Source organism: Platalea leucorodia, assembly GCF_965183815.1.
Source record: "Platalea leucorodia genome assembly, chromosome: 5".
In the NCBI taxonomy this organism is placed as follows: Eukaryota; Metazoa; Chordata; class Aves; order Pelecaniformes; family Threskiornithidae; genus Platalea; species Platalea leucorodia.
Window position 1 is genome coordinate 7,603,734 of NC_138827.1, and position 27,453 is coordinate 7,631,186.

A 27,453-nucleotide genomic window follows, 5' to 3' on the forward strand; every position below is an offset into this window, starting at 1 on the left:
ACAGGAGGTGCTCAGTTCATTTCCAACAGCATGAAGATTAATTAGGAGGGAATGTTTGTATGAGTACCACGTATGGAGAAATAACTATTTCTGGTTTCATCTTTAATAAGCTTGGGAGCAAAGAAAGGAAATATCCTTTTCATATCAGAAACTCTTCTGCATGCTACTTTCCAGCTGAATCAGTCTGCCAGGCTAAGCAGAGGAAGTGAAAAATCCACTGAAATACACTTTAGTTTAGGAAACACGTATTGAATGGGAAGGCTAGAAACCTAGAGATGAAATCTTACCTATTACACCACAGCTGCTTATATTTATGTGCCCTTTACAGCCCTCATTTCTAAGTAATTTTCATCATCTGAGAAGGCACTCAACCATCACACATAGCATTTTACAAATCACATAACAAAGCTTTCACAAGGTAATTTTTCATAGAGCTGGAAATAGTACACAAGCCTTCATTTTGACAGTTCACTGCCATTACCCTCTCATACTAAAGCTGTGAATAGAATCCACCAGTCTACAGCTGCCTAGCAAATCATTATATCTCATACTCAGGGACTGTTTCTTAGAAGGAACAGCAACACTTCAAGTGACAGATGTCATGATGCCCTAGGTTTACAGTCTAAAGCCTCTTCACTGTGGCCCAGCAGATACCTTGCATCTTCAGTTTTCCAAATAATTTATTTTATCCTTTTAGAAGACTGCAGATATGAACTCGTTTAAATTGTACCCACTAACTGTTATGGGACTTATAGGCATGCCACCTGCATGCATACTTTGTCAGACTCACCTCGTTTTTCTACCTAGCAAAGCAAACTGTGAAAATATATCCTTCTTTCTTTCTTTCTTTCTTGGTTTGGCCTCCAAAGACCAAATTCCATGTTAGATTTTAAGGATTTGGCTATTTCTTTCCCTCCTTTAATAACACATACAGGGAGTTGATTTGGTATGAAAATTCATGTTCAAACTTTTCTCCCCTGCTCTGCCTTGGAGAACCTTGGGCTTATGACTGTACTGAAAAACATTCCACGTCACCACTTAAAGACAGTTCTTCATATTGCATTTTGTACACAGAATCACAGGAAGATTTAGGTTGGAAGGGACTTCTGCTCTCTCCAGTCACAGCTCCTGCTCAGAGCAGAGAAGCCTGCAAAGCTAAATCACGTTGCTCTGGGCCTTGTCAAATTTAGTTTTGAAAGTCTCCCATCACTGCATACTGTCCCAGAGCTGTACCACTCTCATAGTTAGAAGTCCTTTCTTTATGCTGAATCATATCAATTAAGTAACAGATTTTACTAAAAAAAACCCAGTTGTTATACACAAGGTATGTTTAGATGGTAAACTTGACATGCTCCTGAACCCTCCCATGTGTCAAACATGTTGGGTTAATGACATCTATTAAAAAATCCTGTGCCATATGTTAAAATCTCTAGATCAATTGTGGCTTAAATGAAAGATCTTACACTCTGGCCCTCTGGGAGTCTTTGGCCAGTCTTCGGCGCTCAACAACACCCCATGCTGATACTAAAAGATGCCATCACTCTGTTGTGAAGAGGGAACACCTCCTATTTATGTAGTGTTCATATTAAAGCAATTCCCGGAAGGTAAATTTACACAAAGAAGCAGTTGTGCAACTTTTGCCACTATCTTGCCCAATCCTACGAAGGATCCATGCCTCTAACTTAAATCCTAGAATTTTTTCCAAAACTTTACCAATTCTTTTTGTCCTGTCTCTCTCAAGTTTAACAAATACCAACATTTTTCTTCTTATCTATTGACTGCGTTTGGACATCAAGAATGCAACAGTTATATGTGAAGGGGAAGATCTGGAAACAAACAGATGCATAAACTTTGTGGGCAGTGAACAGCAACTACTTGTTCATTAGCATTACAAGTGCATGTATAGCTTCTGAGAAAAACCAGGGAAATGAGGGACAGCCAAACTCAGAGTGCTAGCAAGATGTCAATTGCCAGTCAGTTCCAAGAATTCAATATGAAAAAAATATAAAACAAGCAATTTGGAAAAAGAAGAGAGGAGGTATGTTATACAATTTTAGCTAAACTACTTTAGCCAAACTGTTTGAAGATGTCAGCTTTCCCTAATAAAAGTTAGAGTTCTAGAGACTATTTTTGCTTCTTGGAAAAGGCAGTATTGATTTACTGGCCTTCTGTAACTTACCTGAACAGAGTTTCTGTTGGAGAAGTGTCCCCTGTTCTACCATTCCCTGTGTTCCAGGAAATAAAGAATCATATGGTAGACCTAAATACTAGATACTGAGAGGATAACACTTCAGAATCATATGTCTTAAAATAATATGTGCTATTGTATGTGTCTCTTAGAAAAATCAGCTGTGAAGATTTCTTTAAACTACCTCTGGCTTTTTTTTCAATATTTGCTGTTTGTGGAGACAGAAATGCATTATACCTGCCACAAAATTCAGACTCAGACAATCTAGAAAGATTTATGGTGATCCATTAAGGCAGCTATATTCATTCATCACAGTACCAATTTTCCAATGCACTGCTGTATATTTTTGCTGGCAGTGCTCCTTTTCTTTTACTTACCCCTCTAAAGGTATCCTCTGGAGATTTATTATAGTTCCAAAAGCGAAGCCCTGCAATACTTTCAATTTTATCAAAATGGATTGTGAGCAGATGATCTTCTCCAAAAGAGAAGGGAATGAGCCACATATGGTCATCCTCTACTGTGATATTAGTCCCATCTATTAACCTACAAAGAGAAAAATCCATTAGCTGCAAAAAAGGAAAAGCCTGCTTATCTCATGAAAATCAGGTACTTTACTAGGTGTTAATTTTTTTCGAGATGCCACTTCCAGGTTCCAGGGCTTATTGTGCCCATGTGTATGCAATTAAAAAGCACAGTAAACATCAGAAATAATATGCAATTGTTGAATTAAAGACAGTGGGGGAAGAAAAAAACATATTTCCTTTAGTTGGGTCCGTTTGAGGAAAAACAGAAAAACCCTTAGGTTTTCCCTGTGTGAACAGGGGCAGACAGAGGAAAGCTCAACGACCTTTGTGCCAAAATGCCCAAAGGCAAAACTCTAACATCCAGACACAATATAACTTATTAATATAGTTCCATGCCTAAGCTAGTATATCTGGCACTCTGCAGTGTGTTACTATGCCAATGCAACTATACTGCATCCAACAAGGAGCTGGATAACATGGAGAAGAAGCAGAGTTGGTTCACATCCTTCTTCATGCACACAGTTAGGCACATTCTTACTTTTTAAAAAAGCTTTCTACCAGCATGGCAATGTCTTTTCATAAGAGCACAGACTTCAGGCTGACTAGATAAAGTTAATTCCATTATTTCCTCATTTTGGAATTCTGACTTTATAGTCTTCTACCACAAAATATGGCATACAAAGATGGAGTAAAGGAGAATATTAATTAATTGCCCACTGTAATAACTTTTATACACTGCCCTATGTACTTACTATTTATTTAAAAATTTAATGGAAGAATGAGTGCCAGACTTGGCAGTTCCTTAAAGAAAAGGATTTGAATAATGACTCTTTCACAGAGGAACTGATTAGGGAGCCCATGAGAGAAAACATAATCCTTGACTTGGTCCTGAACAGTGCACAGGACCTATTCCAAATGCTAGTTGAAGAGCACTGTAGTGTACTCAAATTCAATACGCTTGCAGAAATACCAAAAGCAAAACAAAAGCGCCTATTTCTTGTGCCCGAAAAGGTTCTTAAATGAAAATGATGAACTATCTTAAAAAAAAAAGGAAAGCAACAAAACAAAATAAAATCATCACAGCAGAGAGAATATTAAAGGACATCATACTGGAAGCACAGAACAAATGTATCCCACTTACTAAGAAAGATGTTAGAAAGAGGGACGACTTGAAAAATCAAAGCCAGTCTGGCTCAGTGGCAGGAAAAAGAAAGTTATTACAAGCCATCTTTCAACAAAAGTCATGATCAAAAAATCCTAAATTGATAGGATCATAAACTCTGGCAGGCTAAATGCATATGCACAGGCCAAAAAAGAGTATGAAGGCTAGCAAGTAAAAGGTACCATAAATAAAATTCCTCAAATGCATCGGGAGCAGAAAGCCTGCCAGAAATTCTGTAGGATCAACAGATGACTAGGCTGTGAAAGGAGCATTTGGAGAAGATAAAACACGAACAGAAAAGCTAAATGACTTCTTTGCATCTGAGTCCATCATGGTGGAGCCTGGAGAGACTCCATCACCAGAATCTCTTCATCACAGGGGATCTCATGGGAAGATTTCTTAGATCTTGATGCCTACAGAAGAGATTTTCATACAAATAGGCAGAAGAACTGAGGAATTATATACGAGTAAGCTTGACATCTGTATTAGTCAGATTAGCAGAAACTACAAAGAACCAAGTTAGTGTACATGTAGATAAATAGAAGATTATAAGGAAAACTCAACGAAGACTTTGAAAAGAGAAGTCCTAATTCATAAACTTATTCACAAGACCATAAACATGCCAGAGGACAGGATAACAACTGAAAAAAACCTTTAAAATTGCAATATGACTCCAAAACAACAGGATGCAGCTTCAATAACAACAAATGCCAAGTCCTCTCCAGACCTATTGCCTACAATTTCTATACTGCTACCATTTAGGAAGTACAAGTTGATTTGAGGAAGCATACTTATCAATGAATAAAACTTCATTGGAATTACAAAAAAAAAAAAGCTGCAGAACTGCCAAAAGAACGGTACCTATTTGTGCAATACATCCCCACCCTTTGCTAACTTGAAAATTTTCCTTGAAATTATCCAGAAATCCTGCATAAATATCACTGCATATGCATAGACAGATGCTACAGAACACCCACACTTCTGCCTGGAAAGTCCTTAGCAGAGATACCAACTAGGCATGTTATCATCTCCTAACTCAAACACCATCTTTTGGAAACATTTCATTCATGTGTCTACAACAAGCTGTTCCTGGGTAGCTTGTGAAATCCAAGAATGAGCTGTGATGGTATGAAAATCATGTTTGCATTAACATGTGTTAACATAATAAAAGTTTATATAATTCTGTCACTTTATAAAATTTGATGTAAAATGCATCTAAAATTGATAAACTCTAAAACTGTTGGTGGAAACAACAGGCGTGAAGGAAAAAAAAAAAAAGAGCCCTGCAGAAAATGCTTGCACAATCCAACTCTTTTGCTACTTACTTTTCTAATGTTCTGGAATCTCCTGTATACTCTGGAAGATCATTTAAGTCCTGGGGTGAAGCAGAAATCTGTTCTGTACTTATTTTTAATGCATGACCATTCTTTCCTATCACTTCAAGTCCTGTCAGTCCAAGGTAATGACAGTCTCCCCAGGTCATGGTAAAATTCAGTTGCAGGCCTATAGAAAAGAATATACATATAATATATCTATATACATACTAGTTTGAAGTAAGGAGCCAATATAAGCATGCATGCAAGCACCAGCAATTAGCAGTATGTGTATTTTGTTTAGATTAAATAACTTTAGATGCTGTATTTGGATACTTCATGGTCTGCATGCCTACCTCCATTGAATAGCACAGTATCTTGTGTAAATCTGTGTTAGATCCCTTTAGTGGGCTACCAACATCTTATTCGCTTGTAACTATACAACCCCTGATCAAGCATGTTATCAAGTGTCTCATTACATAGATTGTAGACTGACAGTAATTCAACGATACATTTAAGCAGTTACATGACGGATTTTGTGATTAGGCAGAGACAGAGAAGACCTATTAGTCTGAAGTCTATCTATCATCTTTTGCCAGCTAAATGACTATACAGACTCATATAAATCCAATCTCTCATAAACCCATAAATTGTTAGAGAACACCAACTCATAGTTAAACCAAGAAACAAATTTGGTTTACTAATGTCTTTAAGTTATTATCTTCACGTCAGAACTTGACACATGGCAGTATTTTAATGGGAGAGCACTAGTGAAAAGCAGCAATGTTGATTAGCCTGCATCTCCAGAAAATAAATAGGAAAGAAAAATTGGGCAGATAAAAAATTGTACATGTATCTTCAGATCCACCTGTTTCATGCCTTAGTGAAAAAACATAAATAGCATATACAGATATAACAGGTAATATTCCAATCTGATCAGGTTCCATAAAAATCCATCCCTGTGAATTAAAAATATCTTTCATTTCACACGTTAGAGAAGCCCAGAAATAATCAGGTTGGATAATGTCTAAAGAAGCACCAGTAGTCATGATGCCCTGTAAAACAAACAAGCATTAAAGCTATTAAGCCATCCAGCCCAATTACCTATAAATAGTCGTAGCAATTTACACGAGACTAAGTCTTGATATACACATAAATTCACTTGGGCGTAAGATCTTTTTAGCATTTGCAAGGACACTAAGAAATAAATAGTTCTATTACCTGACAAGTTTGGAGCTATGGCTACGTTGATATTAGATGCTATTCCCAAGGCCATTGCTAAGACTAAACTTGCTTAGTGTACAAGCATGCAGGAGTTCTCAGGCAAAACCAGAGTATATTTTCAAACAAAAGGGAAAAGATAGGGTGAAGCAGCTATCCACACCAGGTTTAATATATCGCCATGCCAATGCCTTCATAGAATCTCAGAATGGTGCAGGGTGGAAGGGACCTCTGGAGGTCTCTAGTCTGACTCCAAGCTCAGAGCATGTCCATTAGAACAGGTCTACCAGGAGCTTATTCAGTGGAAGTCTGAATGTCTCCAAGGCTGGAAGATTCCAAAACCTCTCTCAACCTCTGTTCCAGTGTTTGACTGCCCTCAGGGTGAAAAAGATTTCCTAATATCCAGTTGGAAGTTCTGTCTTCTACCTTGTTTCTGCTGCCTCTCAACCCAACCCTATGTGCATCCCTGAGAACAGCCTGGATCTGTCCTCTCTATGCCATCCCAATAGCTATAGACAGCAAGAAGATCTCCCCTTCACCTTCTCTTCTCCAGGATGAACAAACCAACCCAGCTCTCTCATGCTTTTCTCCCATGTCAGGTACTCCAGCTGCCTGAGCATCCTGGTCACCCTCCTCCACTGGACTTGCACCAGGATGTCAATTTTCTTCTTGTCCTAGGGAGCTCCTTACTTAACACCGTACTCCAAATACAGTCTCACAAGTGTCAAATACAGGGAAAGAATCCCCTTCCTTGCCCTGCTGGCTGCACTCTTGGTTTCGCATTCCAGGAGGCAGCGGGCTGCCTTTACTGCAAAGCCACATTGCTGACTCTTGTTCAATTTGCGGTCCTACAAGGACTTCAGGCACTTCAGTGCAAAGCAGCTTTCTTAGCCAGCTGGCCCCCAGCCTGCCCTGCGGCATGGGTTATTACATCCCACACACAGGCCTTTGCATTTGCCCTTAACTTCATGAAGTTACATTAGGTAACATCATGAGGTTACATTAGGTAACATCATGAGGTTATAACTTCTTCAGCCTGTTGAGGTCCCTCTGAAGAACAGCCTTGCCCTCCAGCATATCAACCACTCCCCTCTGTTTGGTAACATCCACAACCTTGCTGAGATTGCACTTTATCCCATCATCCAAGTTCTTTAAAAAAAATACATTAATCAGTGTAGACTATAGTACTGATCCCCAAAGGACACCTCTAGTAACCAGCCACCAGGTGGCCTTTGTCCCAGTGATAATCACGCTTTGAGGCACTATTTCTCCTTGACATCGTGACTGGCAGCAGGATGAAAGAGATGAAAACTACCTACAATAGGTCAAGGATACAAATCCTCAGTGACTCCATGCACAATTTATTACCAGGAGTCCCAGATGAAAAAGGCTGTACTGATCTTAAGTTTTGCACAGTTCCCAGTAATTTCCCAAAGTTCCCAAAAAGTAATTCCCAAAAAGAAGAAGCAAGAGGACTCTCACTCCAGGTCTAAGGGACTACCCCACAGCATAAGGAGAACATGGAACAAAATACACAGGCAGGACAGGGTACGTAGAAATCATTGGCAAAAGTCAGGTTGTAGCTTCTACTTAGTTTTTTCCTTTCGTGCAAAGTCATTTACAAAGATAGTCCCTTGTAGCAATTAATGGCCATTTTTTCCTGTGTAAGACACTAAATTGGAGTTTCTTTTGCATTTCATAAGACATGGAAAGCCTCCCTTAAATGCAACTAGCTTTCTCCAGCTCTTTCCCTGCAAGAACTCATGGGCATCAGGACCTCTTTGTCTGGTAGAGACAAGTTAGCCCACCAGCTGATTAACAATACCTTGTCAGTATGGGAGACTGCATCTGCTGAGCTCTGAACTACACCCTCACTATCTTTTTCACCCACTTTGAGAAATGGGAAGAGGGAAAGGCATCTTAAGTTCACAAATATGAATTGATTGTAGACTTGCTCATAGATAAAGTTCATAGATCTAGATATAGTTCATAGGTTATAGATCACAGATCATAGGTATAGCTCACAGATATGTGGCTGAATAAGCCACAGCATTGTGTGTATTTTCAGAGAGCACACCACAGGTTGCTAAAGACTTTATGCCAGGCCCAAGAACCCAATTTCTCTTGTGCTGGTCAAAGGACCAGGAACTGATACTGAAACTTCTGGGCCACCCAGAAGCTCTCTGGAAAATGATTTAAAGGCCCACAGAGAGTTGTTTTTGTACAGGATAAAGAAATCAGGTACTTTAAGAACCAGCTGTAACATTCTGGTCTAGCTTTACTGTAGGGTTTCTATTGTCCATCTGATCTGAGAAATTCAGTTGGTCTACATAAATACATAGGATTGGGAGAGAATTACTGGGTAATGGACACAGCTATTACAAATCCCATTCAGGGACTAGGCAAATGGCTAGTGTTATTTTTCTGAGATTAAAAGCCAACTGTTACCATATAATGTTCTAAATGCCATAATAAACAAAGCTTCTGCCTTAAATATTCAATTACTCTTCTTTATTCTAGACCTGACGTCTGTCACAAAGTTCTGTACAGCTCTGACAAGTCAGATCCTCCTTGATAACATGTTAGGGGGGAGGGTGGTTAAGCAAGAAGTAAATGTAAGAACTTACATTTTCCAGTAAATATTCCTGATTCCTTGGGTATACATTCAGAGAGAGGGTTTTGCTCTTGAACCTAAAAAGTAAAGCAACAGGTGCAAGGAATATGCATATCATATATACATTACAGAAATATTGTTTATAAAGGGGGGGGGGGGGGTGTCTATTTCCCTTTTTTTTTTTAACATCCAGCTTTTGTATATCAGTCTCCCCTTTGCCTCACCACCCAGGCTGTCCTGCAAATAATGGAAAACACGCCCCAAGATGTAGAAGATCATATGGGTCCTTAGAAAGTCAAGACTGTTAAGGATTTTTCCTGTTAGTGCATACAGGAGTGTTAAATAGGAGACTCCCTAGTGTGGGCTACCTATTCTCAAAGAGGCTGAAATTCTTAAGTCACTCTTATTTACCTGCAGACTGCCATTAGCTAATGATAATATGCTGTATTTGCAACATGTTGCAAATATGTTACAGAGACAAGAAGTCTGGAAGGAAGTTAAGACCTCAGAGAGTGCCACCACAATTTCTTCTCAAGAATCAAGGGGCAGAATAAACAAGCAAACTTGTCCAAAGCTTGCATTTGTTCTTTGACAATGCTAATTCATCATAGCCTATGCTATTCAACGTAGCAAACCAGAAAGTGAATATACAGATGATAAAATTTGCTGATCGTACCGGGGCAATTAGGATAGTAAAGACAAATGACAATTGCAAAGGGTTGAAGATCAACTTCATTTCATTGAGTGAGCATAATAAAATGGCCAATTATGTTCACTGTAGGTAAATGTAAAAATGCTACACAAGGAAAACAATCCTAACTGCACACATACAGTACTGGGCTCCAAACAAAATAATAGCAGATTAGAAAGAAATTGTGGCATTATTATAAGTAGTTCTACAAAAACATCAGCTCAATCCTCATTAGTACTAAAAAAGCCAAATAGGAAATTAGAAATCCAGACTCATTCTCTATAGTTTCCTTCATCATTAGAAGTAGACTTCCTGTCACCCAGAATACATCAAATGGACCTATTTTGTGCCTAAAAAAAAAAATAAAAGGCTTGTCAACACTTTTCTTCTACTGTTATATTAGATCTCTGCAGTATAACCACTGACGTCCTGGATCTTATATGTGTATGTTTCCAGACTGCAATATACTTCATGTAGCAGCAAATGTCCTTGTGGAAATTAAGTAGGTGAAACTGAACAAGAACTATGCACTGAAATAAACACACACAGATAACCTACAGAAGATGGAAAAAAACCCTCCTATTGGGTGTACCTTCCTCGCAGAACAGTGACTGTGTCTTTGATGTCTGATGTTTTTTTCTCAGAACAACTTTAAAAGACCAGCCTAGGAATTAAAATTTACAACTCCACTGAATATCAAAACCCATGGATGCAATAAAGCCACTGGTTTTATAGAATGCTGAATAATGCCCTCCCTTGCAGGTCATAAACCATCTGGGCCAAGCCACCTTATCACCTCTTTTCTTCCTCTTCCTCCTTTCTTGGCTACTCAGATCCCTTTATTCCACTGGTGCCCACTATCTTTTCTTTCAGATATGGTCTAATTTTCTACTATTTCAACTACTTCTGCTTGTGAACATTGTTCTACCTCTGTTCTTAGATGCTTACGGCTAGAACAAAATACAACCATAGTACAGGAGTTATTGGAAAAGCAATAAGAAGTAGAAAGTATCACCACACTCCTAAGCCTGACCATACTGTAGCACCTTCCATGTGAGGAATAGCTAAAGTAGGACTAACCATTCTGGAAAACAGAGATTTAGAAGAGATAGTAACAGAGCATAAATGTCTTGAGTGGCTTGAAGAAGGGAATAGGGAATAATTGTTTACTTTCTTCCAACACAAAAACTATGGGACATTAAATGAACCTAAAGATGAACAGAAATAGGTTCTTTGTGCTATGCAAGTTAAGCTGGGAAACTTACCACTCAGCATTGTAAGTTGTAAAAGTGCACATGGGTTCAAAAAGCTAATGGATGAATTAATGCAACAAAAATCCAAGGCAGGATACTAAACACAAAGGTTAAGTCAAAAAGTCCTTGTGAGACAAATTTCTAAGGGCTGGATGAGTGTTTTGGAGAAACGCCACTGCATGTTTGCTCTACTTGTACATTCTCCCTAGGCATCCACTATTGGCCACAGAGCTGAGTCAAGTGCACTAATTAGAGGTCTGACCTGCTATAAAAGTTGACATGTTAAGGATTACTGAATTCATGGGAAAGACAGATGACCATGGATAATATTGACAAGAAAGTAAGACACTTCCGTAAGAGCTTTTGAAAAGTTCTGTAGTCAGTGCAGTAAAACACTATTTCACCTACCAAACATGCTACAGGAAAAAAGGGTGAATGATCAACAGGTAGAGACTGTTCAAACCCAAGACTAGTCTGAATGACAGCATTAGCTGGGGAAGACAAATCATCTAGTAGATCTGTATCATTCTGATAGCATAAACATCCATCTGCAGAATCTTGATGGTACCAGCAAACGCAGAATGGCAGGGAGATCAATGGCTTAGTCACAATAGCTTTTGTTATTCCATTGCTGATACAGCATGTTTCAGAGTTAGAAAAGGAATATGAAGAGCATCAGAGATGAACAGCAAAATAAAAAGCAGAGGCTCTGAGTAAGGACCAGACAGTCCAGGTCTAGGCTTCTGCAATGGAAGAGGTCCTGGTGAATGCTCACAATAAACAAGTGATCAAGAAAAGGAAGGTGAACTCAATTTATGTTCATGAAATCCTGCACTGCATAAGGTGTCCGAACGGTTTACGATACCACAAGCAAAGATGGGACCAAAATTACTGTTGCCAGTGTTAACTAGCACTGGAGAAGTCAAAGAGTTAGAGTCACCGACTCATGATCTTAACAGTGAGATCAAATTCCAATGTCATGACATTTCCCTTTGTCTTACAAGCCACCAGGAGAAGCGGACAAGACAGAACAGGAAGGCTTGACAACAGCACAAGGCTCATTAGGAACCATATATCACTGGGAGCACTTTAGCTGAACCAGCTGGAGTCTGGATTGATTCAGCTTTGGATCTCCTTACAGACTTACAAGTAAGAGTGTGTTCCCCAAAAAAAGATATCCTCACTGAAGCAACAGTAGGTGTTCATGAAGATTCTAAGAAGGTAGAAGATTTGATGGAAATCAGGTCAAAGACTGCCCCGCACCATCCTGAGCAGAAATTCTGGCAGGATCTTTGCTCAGACACTGGACTGTTGGGCTGGAGTGGCATGAGGCAAGACTCCAGTGCTTGAAAATATGGCCTTCCTCCAAGTAGTAAAATACTTACTGTATAGAATAGTAAAGGGGCATTTTTATGCTGCAAAATGCACACAGACCTGTGGAGACGCTAGTCAAAAAAGGAAAGAGGAAAAAATAAGGGGAGGGTTGAGAGGGCAGAAGTACCTTCTCACGTAAGATACTTAATTGGTGGAGCATGAAACAAGCAAGAGTATACTCTGAGTGGAAAATATGGAAAAATCTTTGGTTTGCAGTGACAGAGAGCACAGCTACTCATTACATGAATAACTGTATGGTAAATATCACTGAAGTGGCGTAAACCTTCAGGGGTACCTAAATCAAAAAGAACTCCCTCTAATCTGTCCAAGTAAGTAGAGCCTTCCTTGCAGTCTTATTAATTAATCAGGGAAACCAAAATTTGGAGGACCTTCTGGGCTTTAAAAAAATTGCATAAATTATTGAGCTGCTGAAAAAAAAAATCTTCAAAATAGACAGATAGCTGTATTAGTTCTTCTGCCAAGCTTTACTCCATCACGGAAATCAGTGTCTCCTACTTCCATGTCATGTTTCAGAAAGACATTTATAGAGAGTTCTGAACACAGAGGCCCCTACCTGTTGATCCTCTGTTCTTAGCCCCGCTTGTGTAAAAGGTCTTTCATCTCCCTCCCTATCAGCAGTTGTTGGCCTCTTTAGCTCTTCCTCGTATCTGAAGGAGCTGGCATTCTCCATTTCTCCATCATATGTCTCATCGTAGCAGTATATAGCTTCAAGAATATCATCATCAGTAGTGAACAATATAGTATCCCCAAAGTGCTCTGGAGCTGAAGGCAACATACAGAATTAAATGGAGAAACCATATAAAAGAATATATAGAGTGATAAAAACTATTTTCAGTCCTTCTTTACATTTAATTTGCAGTAGTGTTAAGATAATATATGCTAGAGAACTCAGGCAAATTTCAAACACATACAAAAGAAAATGGGAAAAAAGCTTCTCCATCACCTTTTCCAAAAGACCGTATCTGTGAAAACAAGTAAAAATCTGCAACTTTGAAATGTCTAGTGACTATCAGATGTTATTGAAATATGGTCTTGTTGCTAAGACATTGTTAAGAATAGAGATTAGCTCTATATGCTACTAAAATTCACAATATCATTGAAGAATGCATTTGTGGGTTTTGCCTTACGTTTTGAAATTAAAAGGACTAAATACTATACAAAGTGTCAGCTTGCTTTGAAGTGGAAAGTGATAACAAACAAGCTAAATGTATTTGTTTGTATTTTACTGCTGTTTCCACAAAGAAATAAGAAATGATAGCATACCTCCAGACAAGGTTCCTGAAGCTTTCGCAATTTCTCCTTTAAAGATGCATTGCTCATCTAACACCATTACAATGTCTTTCACACCTCTGAAAGAGTGTATGCGAGATTTATTATAATTCCAAATCCTAATCATAGCTACTTGACAGGAATTCACAAAGTCAATAAAGATAAAGTGAGGTTTTCCAGGGGTAAATGGTGCTAGCCAGAGATGCATATCATCCTGTGTCCGATTTACCCCATCAATTAGGTTGGTTACTATTCTGGGATCGTTGCCATAAGCTGGTAAAATATTTATATCAGGTGGTTCAGCTGTTATTTTTGAAATCTGAACAGGCTCTCCTTTAGAACTGAAAACTTCAATTCCATTAAGACCAACATAATGTCTGTCTCCCCAGGTTGTTTGAATGTCTATCACTAAGTGCTGCCCATAAGGTAAAACAGGAATTTTAAAATCATTTCCATCATATGCCTCCACAGAATTTTCTTCTTCTTGCCTTTTTGGTAGTGTTTGTAGTCCCTCTTTTCTCATTTGCTGATATTCTCCAGGCCGGTTGATTTTCTGTTGATGGAGAAATTCATCAAAGATATCCCCTTGAAAATCCATGTTAGAGATTCGGCCACGATGGGAATAATTAAATTTTACCAAGGAGTTCCATGACTCCTGCAGAGTGTGTTCTTGTTCATTGTGCCACTTTGCTCTAGAGGTTGCTATGTCCTTGATAGAAAAGTCTTCATCTGAAAACAACATTACATAGCCATTTAATGCATAAACAGGACCAGAAGCAAACCACTACAACAGGGACTTTCCAGAATTATGCTGGTCATATTCATCTTCCCTTACTGTGAAATTCTGTTACACTAGCACTTTTATATTGCCTCTCTATTATGAAGGCTGCAAGTCCCAATTTCCCTTCCCCATTTAGACATAACAAAAACAATCACTTTTAGATACTGAAGAGCCAAGCACATGCCAAGATACAAAAATGCAACTAAGTTTGAGACTGCGAATTCTTGACCCACCACTTACAGAAATTGGGATTTTGCCCAATGATACTTGTGTGGCTGTCACAATACTTTGAATCATCTGTCTGCATTTCTGCAGATCTTTCATACAGTTGGAAATGGCTGAACTGGTTAAGTTTCTAAAGCGTTACAGAGAAAAGCTAGTGCTTCCTGTCAAAATCAGCCATGTGTATATAAAGAAAAATGGTGAGAAAAGAAGTAGGTCCAGCAAATAAGGAGGATGAGGTGAGCATTGCATTCCATGCAGGTAATGTCCAAACATTTTTCTCACTTTTCAGCAAGTGCGAGATGTAGAAGGGGGATCATGACAAAGTACCTAATGGGAGCGCAGCGGGGGCAACAAATTAGAGGGGCACAGCGGGAGCAAAGCATGCTCTCCTTGTGACTGCAGAGGAGCTGCTTAATTTCCATCTCAAAACAATTAAGAGCAGATAATAACAAAGATTTTCAATAAAGCTGTCACTTATGTATTTTCTTCAAATAAATGAAGAAAAGCAAGTGGAGTACTAAACAATTACATGCCCATGGGCTAGATTTTATTTCTGTACAATGTCCTTGAGTGGATACTAAAATGAACGGTTATCAAGAATAAACGCCAATTGTGGTAAAATGCAAAATAATGTTTTCCCAAAAGACTGCTCAAGACCATCTTTTAATTATTTTTTTTTTAAACACTGGGAAAGAGGCAATGTTCCTAATCCATCTATGGCCAATAATCATTTACACGGGGGACAAGTGAGATAAAAATAAGAATTTTAAAGCAGATGGGAAACCACCTGAAAGTGGGTTGTCTTCTAGAATGAAAGGCTGGAGACCAACCTGGCCACTCCTCCCACCCCACAAGGGAAATACAGATAGGAAGCAAAGGCACATATTTCAGAGAACACCGGTCATTTGCAAGTCACTTTCTTGTTCAAATCATTGTCCATATGGCTACTCATGGGGTGGGTGATCCCAAACAGGATTTCCCAGAGCCTCACAACTTACCTGAAGAAGATACTGTATATATATTTACCACTTTAAAATGTCAAAGCTTGAACATTTCAGGATGAGCATGTACAGAAGAGTATTTGAGATCCATTGGCTTTCCTTGTTTTGGAGGTTTTTTCCCCTTTTTTTTAAAGTTTTTTTTTAAACTTAAGTACTTCAAGCAGTACAGAGATTACAACTCTGAAGCACTTCTACAGCAGTTCAATAGGAGTGATTTTCAATGGGAGGTTAATGGGTTTGTTAGCTACATTAAGGAATGACAACAGGAGAAGCAGAGCTCCGAAAGGAAAGCCGGGAATAGCCCAAAAGCAGAGGTTAATGGCTGAAGGCTTACAGGGTTCGGCATTTTTTTTAGAATCTAAAATTTATTGTATTTATTGGAGCTATGTGAACAATAAACTCTGCATGTAGATAAAGAGTATCCCACTTGCAGATGTTACAGATGCATTCCCAGCCTTCTGCATGCCTGAGAGGACTGTATGATTGATGCTGTCCCAGAGTCCAGAAATAATGACACCTCAAACACGCATCTCCGCTGTGGGTTTAGAAGGGGTGTCCTGAATCACAAAGTTCCTTGTCCTGCTTCTGCTGGCAACACACACCATACAACTCCTCTCAAAACTTTAGTAAACTACATTTTGGGGCAACACTAGCTTGAAAAAAACACCTTTCTTCTCCCTCTGTTGTGCTAATCTCATTTTTACTCCCTGCAGTTATAAATAGCAATCATATTTCCATGCTGCAATCACACGCTTCATTCCTCAAATCATTCTAAAAGCTCTCTTCTGTATCTATTCCACTTTGTAATCAGCTTTCCTGAAAATGGATGATCTGAACTGCCGTTTTCCAACTGATGTCTCACGAGTGCCTGTGCTGAGATATTAACATTTCCCTAACTAACAGAAATGCCTCTGCTGATACTTCCTCAGAGTGCATTGCTATAATCACGCCTGCGTCACACGAGCATTTCACAGTCAATCTGTTATCACCTACTCAACCAAGATCCTTCCCTTCCTCGGTCATTTGCAATTGATGATTACTCAGCTTACAACTTCATTTTTTGTTATTAGTCCCCAAATGACCTTGCAGGCAGTACTATTGCATTGCATTCCATTGCTATTACTCCAGTCCTCAAGTTCATCTTTCTGCGCAGTTCTTCAATCTTCTTAACTCATAATACCCCTAATTATATGTTATTTGCAAATTTTATCAGCTTACTTCCATCATTTCCTTTGCACATTAAACCAGTTATCAAAGAAAAATTATATGTTTTTATAGCAACATTAACTCGAGCCAAATATGCATGTACATGCTATTTCTAATTTCTGTTGTTCTCGTTATTCCTCATTTAATGACCAAAGACGTGCTGTGACATTGCATATGAGCTTGTGCAGCCTCCCCTTTGTCACATACTGCTATTGGGAAACTGCAGTTCCCCTAGCCCCATACCAATTAAAATTCACCACTTTTAGGGAAATACTTAAAACTGTTTCCCTGTTGTTAATGCTCACTCAGCTCCACTTTGAAGATGGCTTTACCCTGCACAGTACAGTACAGAGAGAACAAAAGCTGGTAGATGGCATGCAATTTTCCCAGGGAAAAACATATACTGGGAATTTTAAGCACCAGATGACAAAGCCTGCTCTGAGCAAAATTAGAGGACATTATAATTGGAATCACGATAAGCCTCATCTTATAGTTTACATTAAAACTCCTAAATTTTTACCATTTTTATAACTGAACATAAATTACTAAGGTGGGATTTATTTACAGTTTCCATAACGTTGACAAGTTTTTAATCAAACAGAGATACTGTAAAACGTGTGAAACAGCAAACGGGCTGTGGTGAGTGGGTGGGTGAAGGGAAGATGGCAGTTATTCCAACTACTTCTGTATTTTTTTCTGCTTTGAGGTATAATTTCAGATATACTTACAAAATTGCTGTTTTCTCCACAGAGGGGCACAGCAGGAAAAATTCAGACACTCTGAGTTTAGAAAGAACCACTCTCTTCACCTTTGTCCAAAAACTTCACGCAATACCTGCTGTAGAATTTGAACTGGCATTCCTGCATTTAGGTAAACTTCCTGTCCCTTATGACCATAACTTTAATGTAAACATGCAAATACAATATACAGCAAGCTACACTTTCATGCAAATTTTTCTGATGGTTAATTTTACTAAATGACACCCAAAATTTCAATTCATATTTTTGTAACCTCTTCTTCCAATTCTCTGGGCCTTGTTGTCCTTGTTCTGCCAAACTCCCTTCATTTGAGACAAGTTAGTGAATGCTGAAGAATTACAGAATGCCAAAGAACTTCAGAACTTGCCCAATTCTCACACTCTTCCCTGGGGACACGGTGTTGGCTACTGCCAGAGGCAGAACACAACTACACAAATCTGGATCCCCCACCTCCAACAGGATCCAGGCGAACTAAAAAAGGTTTGGAGAAGGATGACAAGGATAATCAAAATCATGGACCAGGTAACAGCTAAATTTACTAGAAAACTCTTCATAAATGAGCAGAGATGTCTGAGGGAGAGATTTGAAAGAGGTATGTAATGTCATGAGCAGAGAACAGAAAATAAGGGCAGTTTTCCATTCACTCTGAATAAATATATTCAGCATATATTCTCACTGAGAAAGACACAAACCTACTACACAAATAAACTCTGTAAATTTACTCACTACCTTGAGGTCACACTCTTCTTTATCTTTTTGCCGATTTTCATTGCTATTAGCAAGCATTCGCTGTCTGCAGGACCGTCAATTTTTAGAATATAATTTACTGAAATTTAGTCTTCAGTCTTCTCCAAATGAACTTTAAAACACTAACTCAGAATGTGAATTTTTCAGAAAAAGAGCATTTCACATCAGGTGTGGGACAAGGAGAGAGACTGAGCATTGTCAATAGTATGAATGAGAAAAACCGAATACTGCAAACATCACAAATAAAATCCCACTGTCTATAGCTCCAGGAATGTCAAGAAGTCTCTTCCAGCCTAAATGATTCTGTGCTTCTGCAAAATGCAGAATATGTCAGTACTTGCACTAAGGTTGCTATTGTGAGCTCTTACCTTTGAATGCGGAATCATCGTCTCCAAGATTTATAGTGTTTAAACCCTCCTTTTTTACACATCTGACACTTCTCCTTCCACTTGTAGGATACTGTAAGCTGCAGCAATTTTTGTTAGAAAGTTGCTCCGAAATGTCCAAGCCCACACCACCATCCTTTCTGGTTAGTATTTGTGATCTCTCATCTCCATTTGCATTTCTACTATTGGATCTTCCCAGCTCATTTCTCTGACACTTGACATCCTCATTAGTCAGATCTGAAAAGTTTTTCATGATTCCATCTGACTGTGTTTGAAATCTTAAACCTAAACAATGTTCTGTAGCAAGCCAGGGAGGCTTCTGCTTAGTGGAAGTAACTTGATTATTCTCTGTTACTTGGGAAGATGACTGTAACCAAGAAGGAATTGCACCTGTAGAATCAGACAATTTTCTTCCTGTTAGCTTTTCCATTTGCTCACTCAAAGTAAGTTCATCATCAGATTGAACATGCTCCATAACTGCTTGTACTGTTGCATTCTCTTTGGCATCTTTTATACAAACTTGAGAGGGCAACAATTTTAGATCATCCTCTAACTCAGCAGACAAATTTTTCTTTGTAAAGCCGATGGAATTCATCTTATGCTCAAGAAGATTTTCTTCTGGCAGAGATTTCCAGTTTAGTGAAGTACTGTTTGACTGTAAGCACTGAAAATGTAGGTCTGCTTTCTTCTCTGTGACTGCAGGTGCATATACTTCTTTCCTTTCATTTGAAGAATATGCAGAGATATCTTGCTTGTGATCTGTAAGGTCAATTGTAGTGCTATGGTCAGTGAGGAGGTCTCCAGAGGCTCTCTTTAATTCACCATCAAATACAAGGTTCTCATCAACATATAACTTCACCTTCTTTACTCCAACATCAAGGTCCTACAAAAATGAAAGTATGAAGATTTCAATTAAGCTGTTCAAGCATTCGATATCACTGTTTTGGAACTCTGACATTTGAACACTTAATCAATAAACAGATGAAAATGATTAAAACCCTGTATCGGTAACACGATTTTGACTACTTTTTAATCAAAAGCTCAAATAACTGAAAAATGCTGTGGAATATTTAAGATTTTATTTAAAAGGACTAAAAACCCTGCTAGACATTACTATTAACTGGCTGACAATGTTTTAGAAAAGCTTGAGCGAAGAAGCCTAGATTAAGTATAATTATATTTGATCAGAATATAAACGCCAGAGGCACATTTTGCTTCAGCCTCTTTAAGATTCACCACTTTCACGACATGGTTCCACAATGAACAACCACCCAGATCAAAGCCACTAAAATTAAAAAGAGTTATAAAGAGCTATAGAAATACAGGGCTGGAAAGGACATTAAAAAAAAAAATCATCTGGTCCAGCTCCTTCCACTGAAGAAAGTAAAATAACCTATACCGTTGTTAAGAAAACTGTTATTAACAATTTTCAAATAATGTGCCTTGATGGCTTATTCCAACACTTAACTAGCCTTTTAAATAGAAGGCCTTTATCTCAGACAGCTCTGCTACTCACCACTTTATCTCTATGTTCTCCTTTTCTGTGACATCCACTAAAACCTGATTTTTTCATTCCACTGAAGTTGGAACTAATGTTCTTTCTATTCTCTTTATCATTTCCATCTAACCTTTTCTCCCTCTTAACAAAAATACTGGTATCTTCAAAGAAAATATAGAAGATGAGACAAAATCCATCTCCTTTCTGCCCTCTAAATTTCAGTAACACGTCCATCACGTGGAGTCTTTAAAGACTCTCTGTTCTTCCTTATTTTCACAGAAACTGAGAAGCTTTTCATGAAAGTAAGAAGCTTCAGTTACATCCCTCTTGCTCATCTCCTGGATGTCAGTTCTCTTTAAATACTTACTTAAATTTTCCTCCGCTCCCAGCCTAAACCAGTTACTCCTTCACCTTCAAGTACAAGTGTCTCCACTTCTTCACTCCTGCATGCACTCTTTACAGCCTACAAGTCTTTATAGCTGCCATTCTACTGCTTCCCAAATCATAACAGGTATGAGGTGAAAAATGTAATATGGATCTACACAGGGGGAAAAACAGAAGTTGCAGGCATAACAAGAAAGCTACAGCTGAGGGAGGGGAGTAGGTATAGGAATGTGAGACACATTCCTGATACATTCCTGATAGAAAAAGATAACCTTCACTAACTTCTCGGAGAACAGCTGTAAACTCAGTTTAATTGGCCATTATGTCATGGCTGCCTGTGTTATTCCTAGAGTGTCATAAAGCGGTATATGTCTGTACTGATGCATTTGGCCATAAAACATGGTATTTTTTCCCCTTGAACAAGGACACCGCTAGATTAATCTAACTGGGGATCAAAACACTTTAATAATTATACCTATTAAAAACTATCTACATGGCTTTGCCTGAAATTGTGATGGGGAAGAGCAAGACTATCAGGATGCCCCAGTAATGTTATTTTTTGAATCTTTGTATGTCTGGACTGTTAATGTCTCCCTTAAATGCTAGAGATATTGGATATTCACAGTTGAATTTGGGATAACTGCAACATTTCTACATACTATCCTAGCCTTTACTGCTGTTATGAATACTCAAACCTTAGTTCTGTGTTTTCACCTGGGAACAGATATAAACTGCATGAAACCACAGAAATATACACATGTATATTTTGAAAAGTATTTGTCAATTTCATCTTTTTGAATTAAAATCATCAACCTCTTAAGAACAAAATGTTTTTAAATCCCACTCCACCCACCAGTACTGGAAGAGGACAAGTAGACAGAGAAAATGTTATAAAATTAGATGGTGGAGCTTATTGTCCCTGAAAGAGGGACAGTCGAGCACAGAAAAGGGCGAGTCACTTCAAAATTACTATTCCAGTCAGTGGGAAATGACTTCCTTTCTCTGAAGTTTTGGAGTGTCTGGGATAGGTATCATAGGAAGCTTCCTCCAGAGGAGGGCCACAAAAATGATCAGAGGGATGGAGCACCTCTGCGATGAGGAAAGGCTGAGAGAGCTGGGGTTGTTCAGCCTGGAGAAGAGAAGGCTGCGGGGAGACCTTATTGCAGCCTTTCAGTACTTAAAGGGGGCCTACAAGAAAGATGGGGATAGTCTTTTTAGCAAGGCCTGCTGCGACAGGACAAGGGGTAATGGTTTTAAGCTAAAGGAGGATGGATTTAAACTGAACACAAGGAAAAAATTTTTCACAATGAGGGTGGTGAAACACTGGCACAGGTTGCCCAGAGAGGTGGTAGCTGCCCCATCCTTGGAAACATTCAAGGCCAGGCTGGACGGGGCTCTGAGCAACCTGATCTGGTTGTAGATGTCCCTGCCCATTGCAGGGGGTTGGACTAGGTGACCTTTAAAGGTCCCTTCCATCCCAAAGCATTCTATGATTCCCCAAAAGTGGTGTCTGGACTGTATCAAGATGAACCCAGCAAAGGTACAGATATTTCTAAGACACTAGAGACAGACTGAATTGGGGCAGGTATTAATAACAGCTGACATCTCAGAAGAAGCATCTGTTCATGAAGAACCAGTAAAAGAGCTAATGAAAATCTCTTGCACCAAAATTCTAAGCAGACTGAGACTCAGGCAGGAAAAATATGAACAGATCTCAGGGACTCCAAGAGCAAACGTGTGCAGACTCAAGACTAAGAAGTCCTCTTTTTCATTCCCTGCCACCCCCCTTCTGAGCTTCGAGTTGCTTGGTGACCAGATGCGGTGGGAAAGATCAACAGAATGGTTAGCTTCTCCTAGTACCACTGCTTAACTCTCCTCGGGCACAAGGAGGCTGGAGAAATGCCTTCCTCAGGAGTAATTCCATCAAGAAGCCACCCTGTAAACAAACACTCAATACTTCATCCAAAGCAGGGTTTTTTCCTCCCAGAAGAGTAATTAGAACAGCACAATGTCTCAGAACAAGCAAGTAGGTATGATCAACATCAGAGAGAAAAAAAATGAAAGATTTTGGGAAGACAGTTCTATGGTTTCTCTTGATGTTCCTTCCCAGCTTGCCCATTCAGCTCTCACAGAGTGCCTGCTGGGATAGTGCTTTCCAACGAAGCAACAGGGATGGTATCTCCGGCAATTTCAGTGATATCTGTGCACAAAGGACAAGAGGTATTTTTCTGCGAATTACACCTGGACAGAGGACTTGAAGTTGCCTCTGCCTGAATTCTCACAGAAGAGTGAAAAAGAAGAAGCACTAGAAAAGAAGTCAAGAACTAAAAGAAGTAAGTTCTTCTATAAACCTAACTCTGCTGGAACAAAGCTGCTGCATCCTTACAGACAATGCACGCCAGTGGTTGTCCAGCACTGAAAAAGATCTCCAACTCAAGAGAATGGACATGAACATACACACACGAACAACACGTATATGGGAAATCACTTGAAGGAGACAATGATCCAATTGGAGAGCAACTAAGACATTCATGCTTTTAAGTATTAATTCCATTCACAGATTTGTGAAGACATAAAACAGACATCACATTGGATCTTATGAAAAGAGTTTTAATAGCATCAAGTAATGATGCAATTTCAAGGCTATAGCAAGTATTTACAAAATGCCTGAATATTTCAGACAAACTTGAAAAGAACTGGGTGCCCTCACTTACACTTTATCTGTTCTTGCAGACTAAAAATGACCTCCTTTTTTGCAGACCTCATCTGAAGTAAATAAAGGCAAGATGAAGCATTCTCTGAGACCTTCCTTGTAATACACTGAATCAAGGAATCTATGACAACGATTTAATCTTTTACAGCTTCCTCCAGACATATTTTTTCTACTCCCAGACTTAAGTTCTAAAACTCAAACATTTTCAACAATCTAAAAGTACTGGCCTGAATTAATTTTTTTTCTGTTTTTTGAAGAACTACTTGGCACCTCTCACTTACGTGGTTTCTGAGGGAAAGAAGGAGGTTAGAATGATTACAAAAAACCTACACAGAAATCTGGCTCTGGATTTACATTACCAGGAAGAAAATTGTTAGCTAATTATATTTTTGGCTTTTATACATCTCAGACAAAACTTCCTCAGGACAAATTACAGAATTAGGCAGAACTGCTTTGTATTATTCTTTCATCTTAAGGATAATGGGACATTTCTTTAGTCAATGTAGATGGCTGCACTGCCACCAAAATCCATGGGATTATATTCCTAATGGATTTTACAGCTTACCTCATAGTGGTTTATTAAAAAAACAGTGCCTTGAAATACAGAAACACATTTATGTGTATTTCCTGCATTATATTCAATAGGTTTGGTAACAAATCATACTATTACCTCCAAAAACAGCAGTCCCTTTCGCACTCTCTAATGATGACGGAACAGTCTGTAGGCCACATTTTAATAGAAAAAGCTATTAAAATTCCAGAAAATAAATATAAATCATGTTGTAGTAAATTTGTTTAAGCTGTCCCTTCCACGGCTGTTTCCATAGTATAAATTACCATATGTGCTTACATAAGAACATGGATGAGAGCAAAACCAGAGGGATAAAGCCTCTTATTCATAATCCAGGACAGCAAATCTTCTTTGATCCAGTACCTGGGATTTTTTTCTTAACATTGCAGTATACAAACAAGAATAATTTCCATGGTGACATTCAAACACACAAACAAGAGACCATCTGCCATGAGATGTCTCTCTTGTAACACTAGATTACTTGTTTTATTATGAACACACAGTTAGTATACTTTTTAATTAAAGTGACAGAACCAAAATCGAGCAACAGTCAGCCTATTTATACCTATATACATGAGAAAACACATATTTAAACACATTTATTTATATCGTGATAAAACAACTGCAAGTTCTGAATATTAAGATGCATTTACCTTTGTATCTTTATTTCTCACCACAGTAGAGGATTAACTGACAGAATATGCAAGCCTTTTATTAGGTCTTTAGAAAGAAAATATTTTCTTTAGAAAAGAAAATATTAATTGTGCCTATGAAAATGTATGAAAATGTAAATGTTAACTTACATTGCTACCACTTACAATTAAGACAAGCAAATTTCACAGTAGACATGGACACCTCCTAGCTCACTATTTTATTAGAGAAAATGGTATCTACTTTTATTTCATACTTTTGGAAAGAAGATCAAACTGAATTTCCCTAGGCAAGGTAGAGCATACACACAGAGGAGTTGAGAAAAGACTACTTACACAGGGAGTTGTTGTGTTGTAATTCCAAATCTTGATCTTGGATATACCAAAGTCATGTGACCGGGTGGGGTTGCGGATAACAAAGTAAAGTTGGATGGGTGGATGGAAAGGGCACATCCAAAGGAAGCTTTCCTTCGTGGTCTAAAAACACGTACAAGCAGACTGTCACTAACACTCTTTCTCCTAAAGCAGCATATTTTAATTAACTCACCACCCCACAGAAAAATATACATCGATTAGAAAAGTAACCATTTCATAAAATCTACTATGTTAAGAGCAAAACATTAACCTCATTTCCAAACAGTAAATCTGACTCTCCTCCCTGTAAGACAGCTCACAACAACCTGGAAATTAGATAAAGGTCAGCTGCTTGCTGTCCCGGTAAGACATCTGCATGCTCACAAATGACAGGCAGTCTGCCATGCTTTGTAACTGCAGGGTCAAAGCAAGCCCAGTTTATCTTAATCAAATTAATCAGCTTGGCAGGCACTAGAGGGGATCACTGAGCACAACAGACACTGTATAATCATTTTACGATTTCTTAAAGTGCTTACATTTCTGTTTTGCCCTCTAAAGAGGGGAATCTGATAGAATTTTATTTCACTGCCTCTATTTTAATCAGGCTTTGCAGACAACTAATTTCACTTACAGATCTATTCCTTAGAGCTGTATATAGGACTCTACACTTGAAATTTTATAAGAAATTTTCTAAGACATCACAGAAGCTCCCAACATGAATTTTACAGACAAGTGACAATCAAGACATTTTAAAGTACCAAAGGACACCTAATTCTGCACCTTGTTCAGAACTGCTACCTCTACGTGTTCAGAAATGGAGGAAAAGGATGTGTGGCAGCTCAGGAAGAAGCAAGGAGCAAAGAGTTGCAAAATCAAAATGATGAATGTTAATATACTTGATGTCGAATGTTACCCCAAACCAGAGATGAACGAGGCCACAAAGTAAATATACATGCAGACAACATTTCAGTGATCCGAGATTAGCAGATAAATTAGCTCCCTTTCTGTTTTCAATGCTATACAGTACATGTAGTCGGTAGGTACACGAAGTCAGTATTTTTCCACATCCTTTCCCTTTGAAGTGAGTCTTTCAGTTTTGCCTGAAGGCAATAACTACAAAACTTTCCTATCAAGTACTTTAGGCATGTGCCTAATGATGGTAAGGACAGAGCTCTGCCAGTCTGTTCAAAGATACCATGAATAGATCCACTGCTCAGAGTGGTCATCTATGTATTCCAAGCTCTAATGGTCCACGATGTCTCTGCCCCAGAGGCCTCTCAAAAAGTTTTGGGAGACTGTTGTTGCTTTGAATGTCAGTTTTGGGCATAAATAGCCATAAGAGTGCCAGACAGGTTTAATCCTTTCTATATATATAAAAAGAAAGAAGCTTCTTAACATCAAAGAAATTAAGGATAGCCCTCAAACCAGTGTGAACTGAATTCCAGGATCAATTTCAAAGCTAGATGATGTTATTCAAGTCCTATTATGAACAAGAATCATTAAAAAATAATTTCCTAACAGCAGAAAACATCTGATGAGCAATCCATCTCCAGACCTCTCAAGTCAGGACCTGATTCCCTAGAAATCAATAGGTTCTGGTGTGCACCGAGATAGCACCAGAGGTGCCTTCACAGGAGGGCGCCAGATTCAGCACCAAAACGGACTCTGGAGAGACCTGTTCATGCTTCTCACTAGTTTCTCTGTAAAGTTGCACATGATCTTCCAAACAATAGAAGGCATATCAGTGCCAGGCCGAGTATTGTGTCTTGAGTGAGAAGCAGCTGTAGAGATCATTTTGTTTATCAGTGGAAGTAACTGCTTAGGACTGAGGATACACAAATTCACAGGTGTTACAGTCTCCATCGGCATGTCAAAGATCTGACACCAGAAATTGAAGGCACCTTGATGAGTCCATGCCAAAACTCATGAGATTGTGGAGGACTCTCCTGTTTTATCACTAAGAGTGATGGTGATGTCTTTGCCTTCACATCATGTCTGGAGTTAATGCCTTTGCAACTAGCACTGAAAAATCTAGTGCAAAAGTTCTCTGAACCTTCAGGGTGAACCTGATACGTCAGGAGTAGGAATTACATTTGAACTGGATCAAGGAAAAAAGCGAGAGTGGGAAGCTTTGGTCTTAGATTTTGTGGGAGACTGGCCCAAGCCACTGCTTTGTGTGGGTACTGAAGGTATACCTGATGGAGAGTGAAGGAAGGCTTGAGCACTGTGAAGAGGAATGACTTGGGTCTGAGGGTTCACCGTTGTGAAGAAATACCTGTGTTAGATATTTCTAGAATTACAGTTACCTGTCCTTGTTATTCTGAGGTTTAAAAGACCTATATATGCATGTAAGAATCAAAAAGGTTTACTGAAAACGATTTTAATGAAATGCCTTATCTATGTCTTATTAAGCATTATATCCCCTCAGGCACTATTTCCTTAGCTGAGAGCACCTTATGTTCTGCCAGGCATTTTTTTCTTTTACAGCATATCAAGAAGTACAAGGAAGGAGGCAATTAAATACATAAATCAATAAATAAACAAAATCC

At 38.7% G+C, this 27,453-nt stretch overlaps 1 protein-coding gene across 4 annotated transcripts in view; it reads right to left on the bottom strand.

The window, feature by feature from the left end:
• Nucleotides 1-27,453, bottom strand: part of KATNIP (katanin interacting protein) — a 66,895-nt gene that overhangs the window by 15,537 nt on the left and 23,905 nt on the right. For all 4 annotated transcript variants that reach the window (XM_082313546.1, XM_082313547.1, XM_082313548.1 and 1 more), the window contains exons 12-18: nt 24,887-25,027; nt 18,717-19,617; nt 13,625-14,359; nt 12,915-13,123; nt 9,036-9,099; nt 5,200-5,377; nt 2,566-2,731 (exon numbers count right to left, since the gene is read on the bottom strand). In XM_082313546.1, coding sequence (XP_082169672.1) covers nt 2,566-2,731; nt 5,200-5,377; nt 9,036-9,099; nt 12,915-13,123; nt 13,625-14,359; nt 18,717-19,617; nt 24,887-25,027 — 2,394 coding nt within the window. The remainder of the gene's footprint in view (nt 1-2,565; nt 2,732-5,199; nt 5,378-9,035; nt 9,100-12,914; nt 13,124-13,624; nt 14,360-18,716; nt 19,618-24,886; nt 25,028-27,453) is intronic.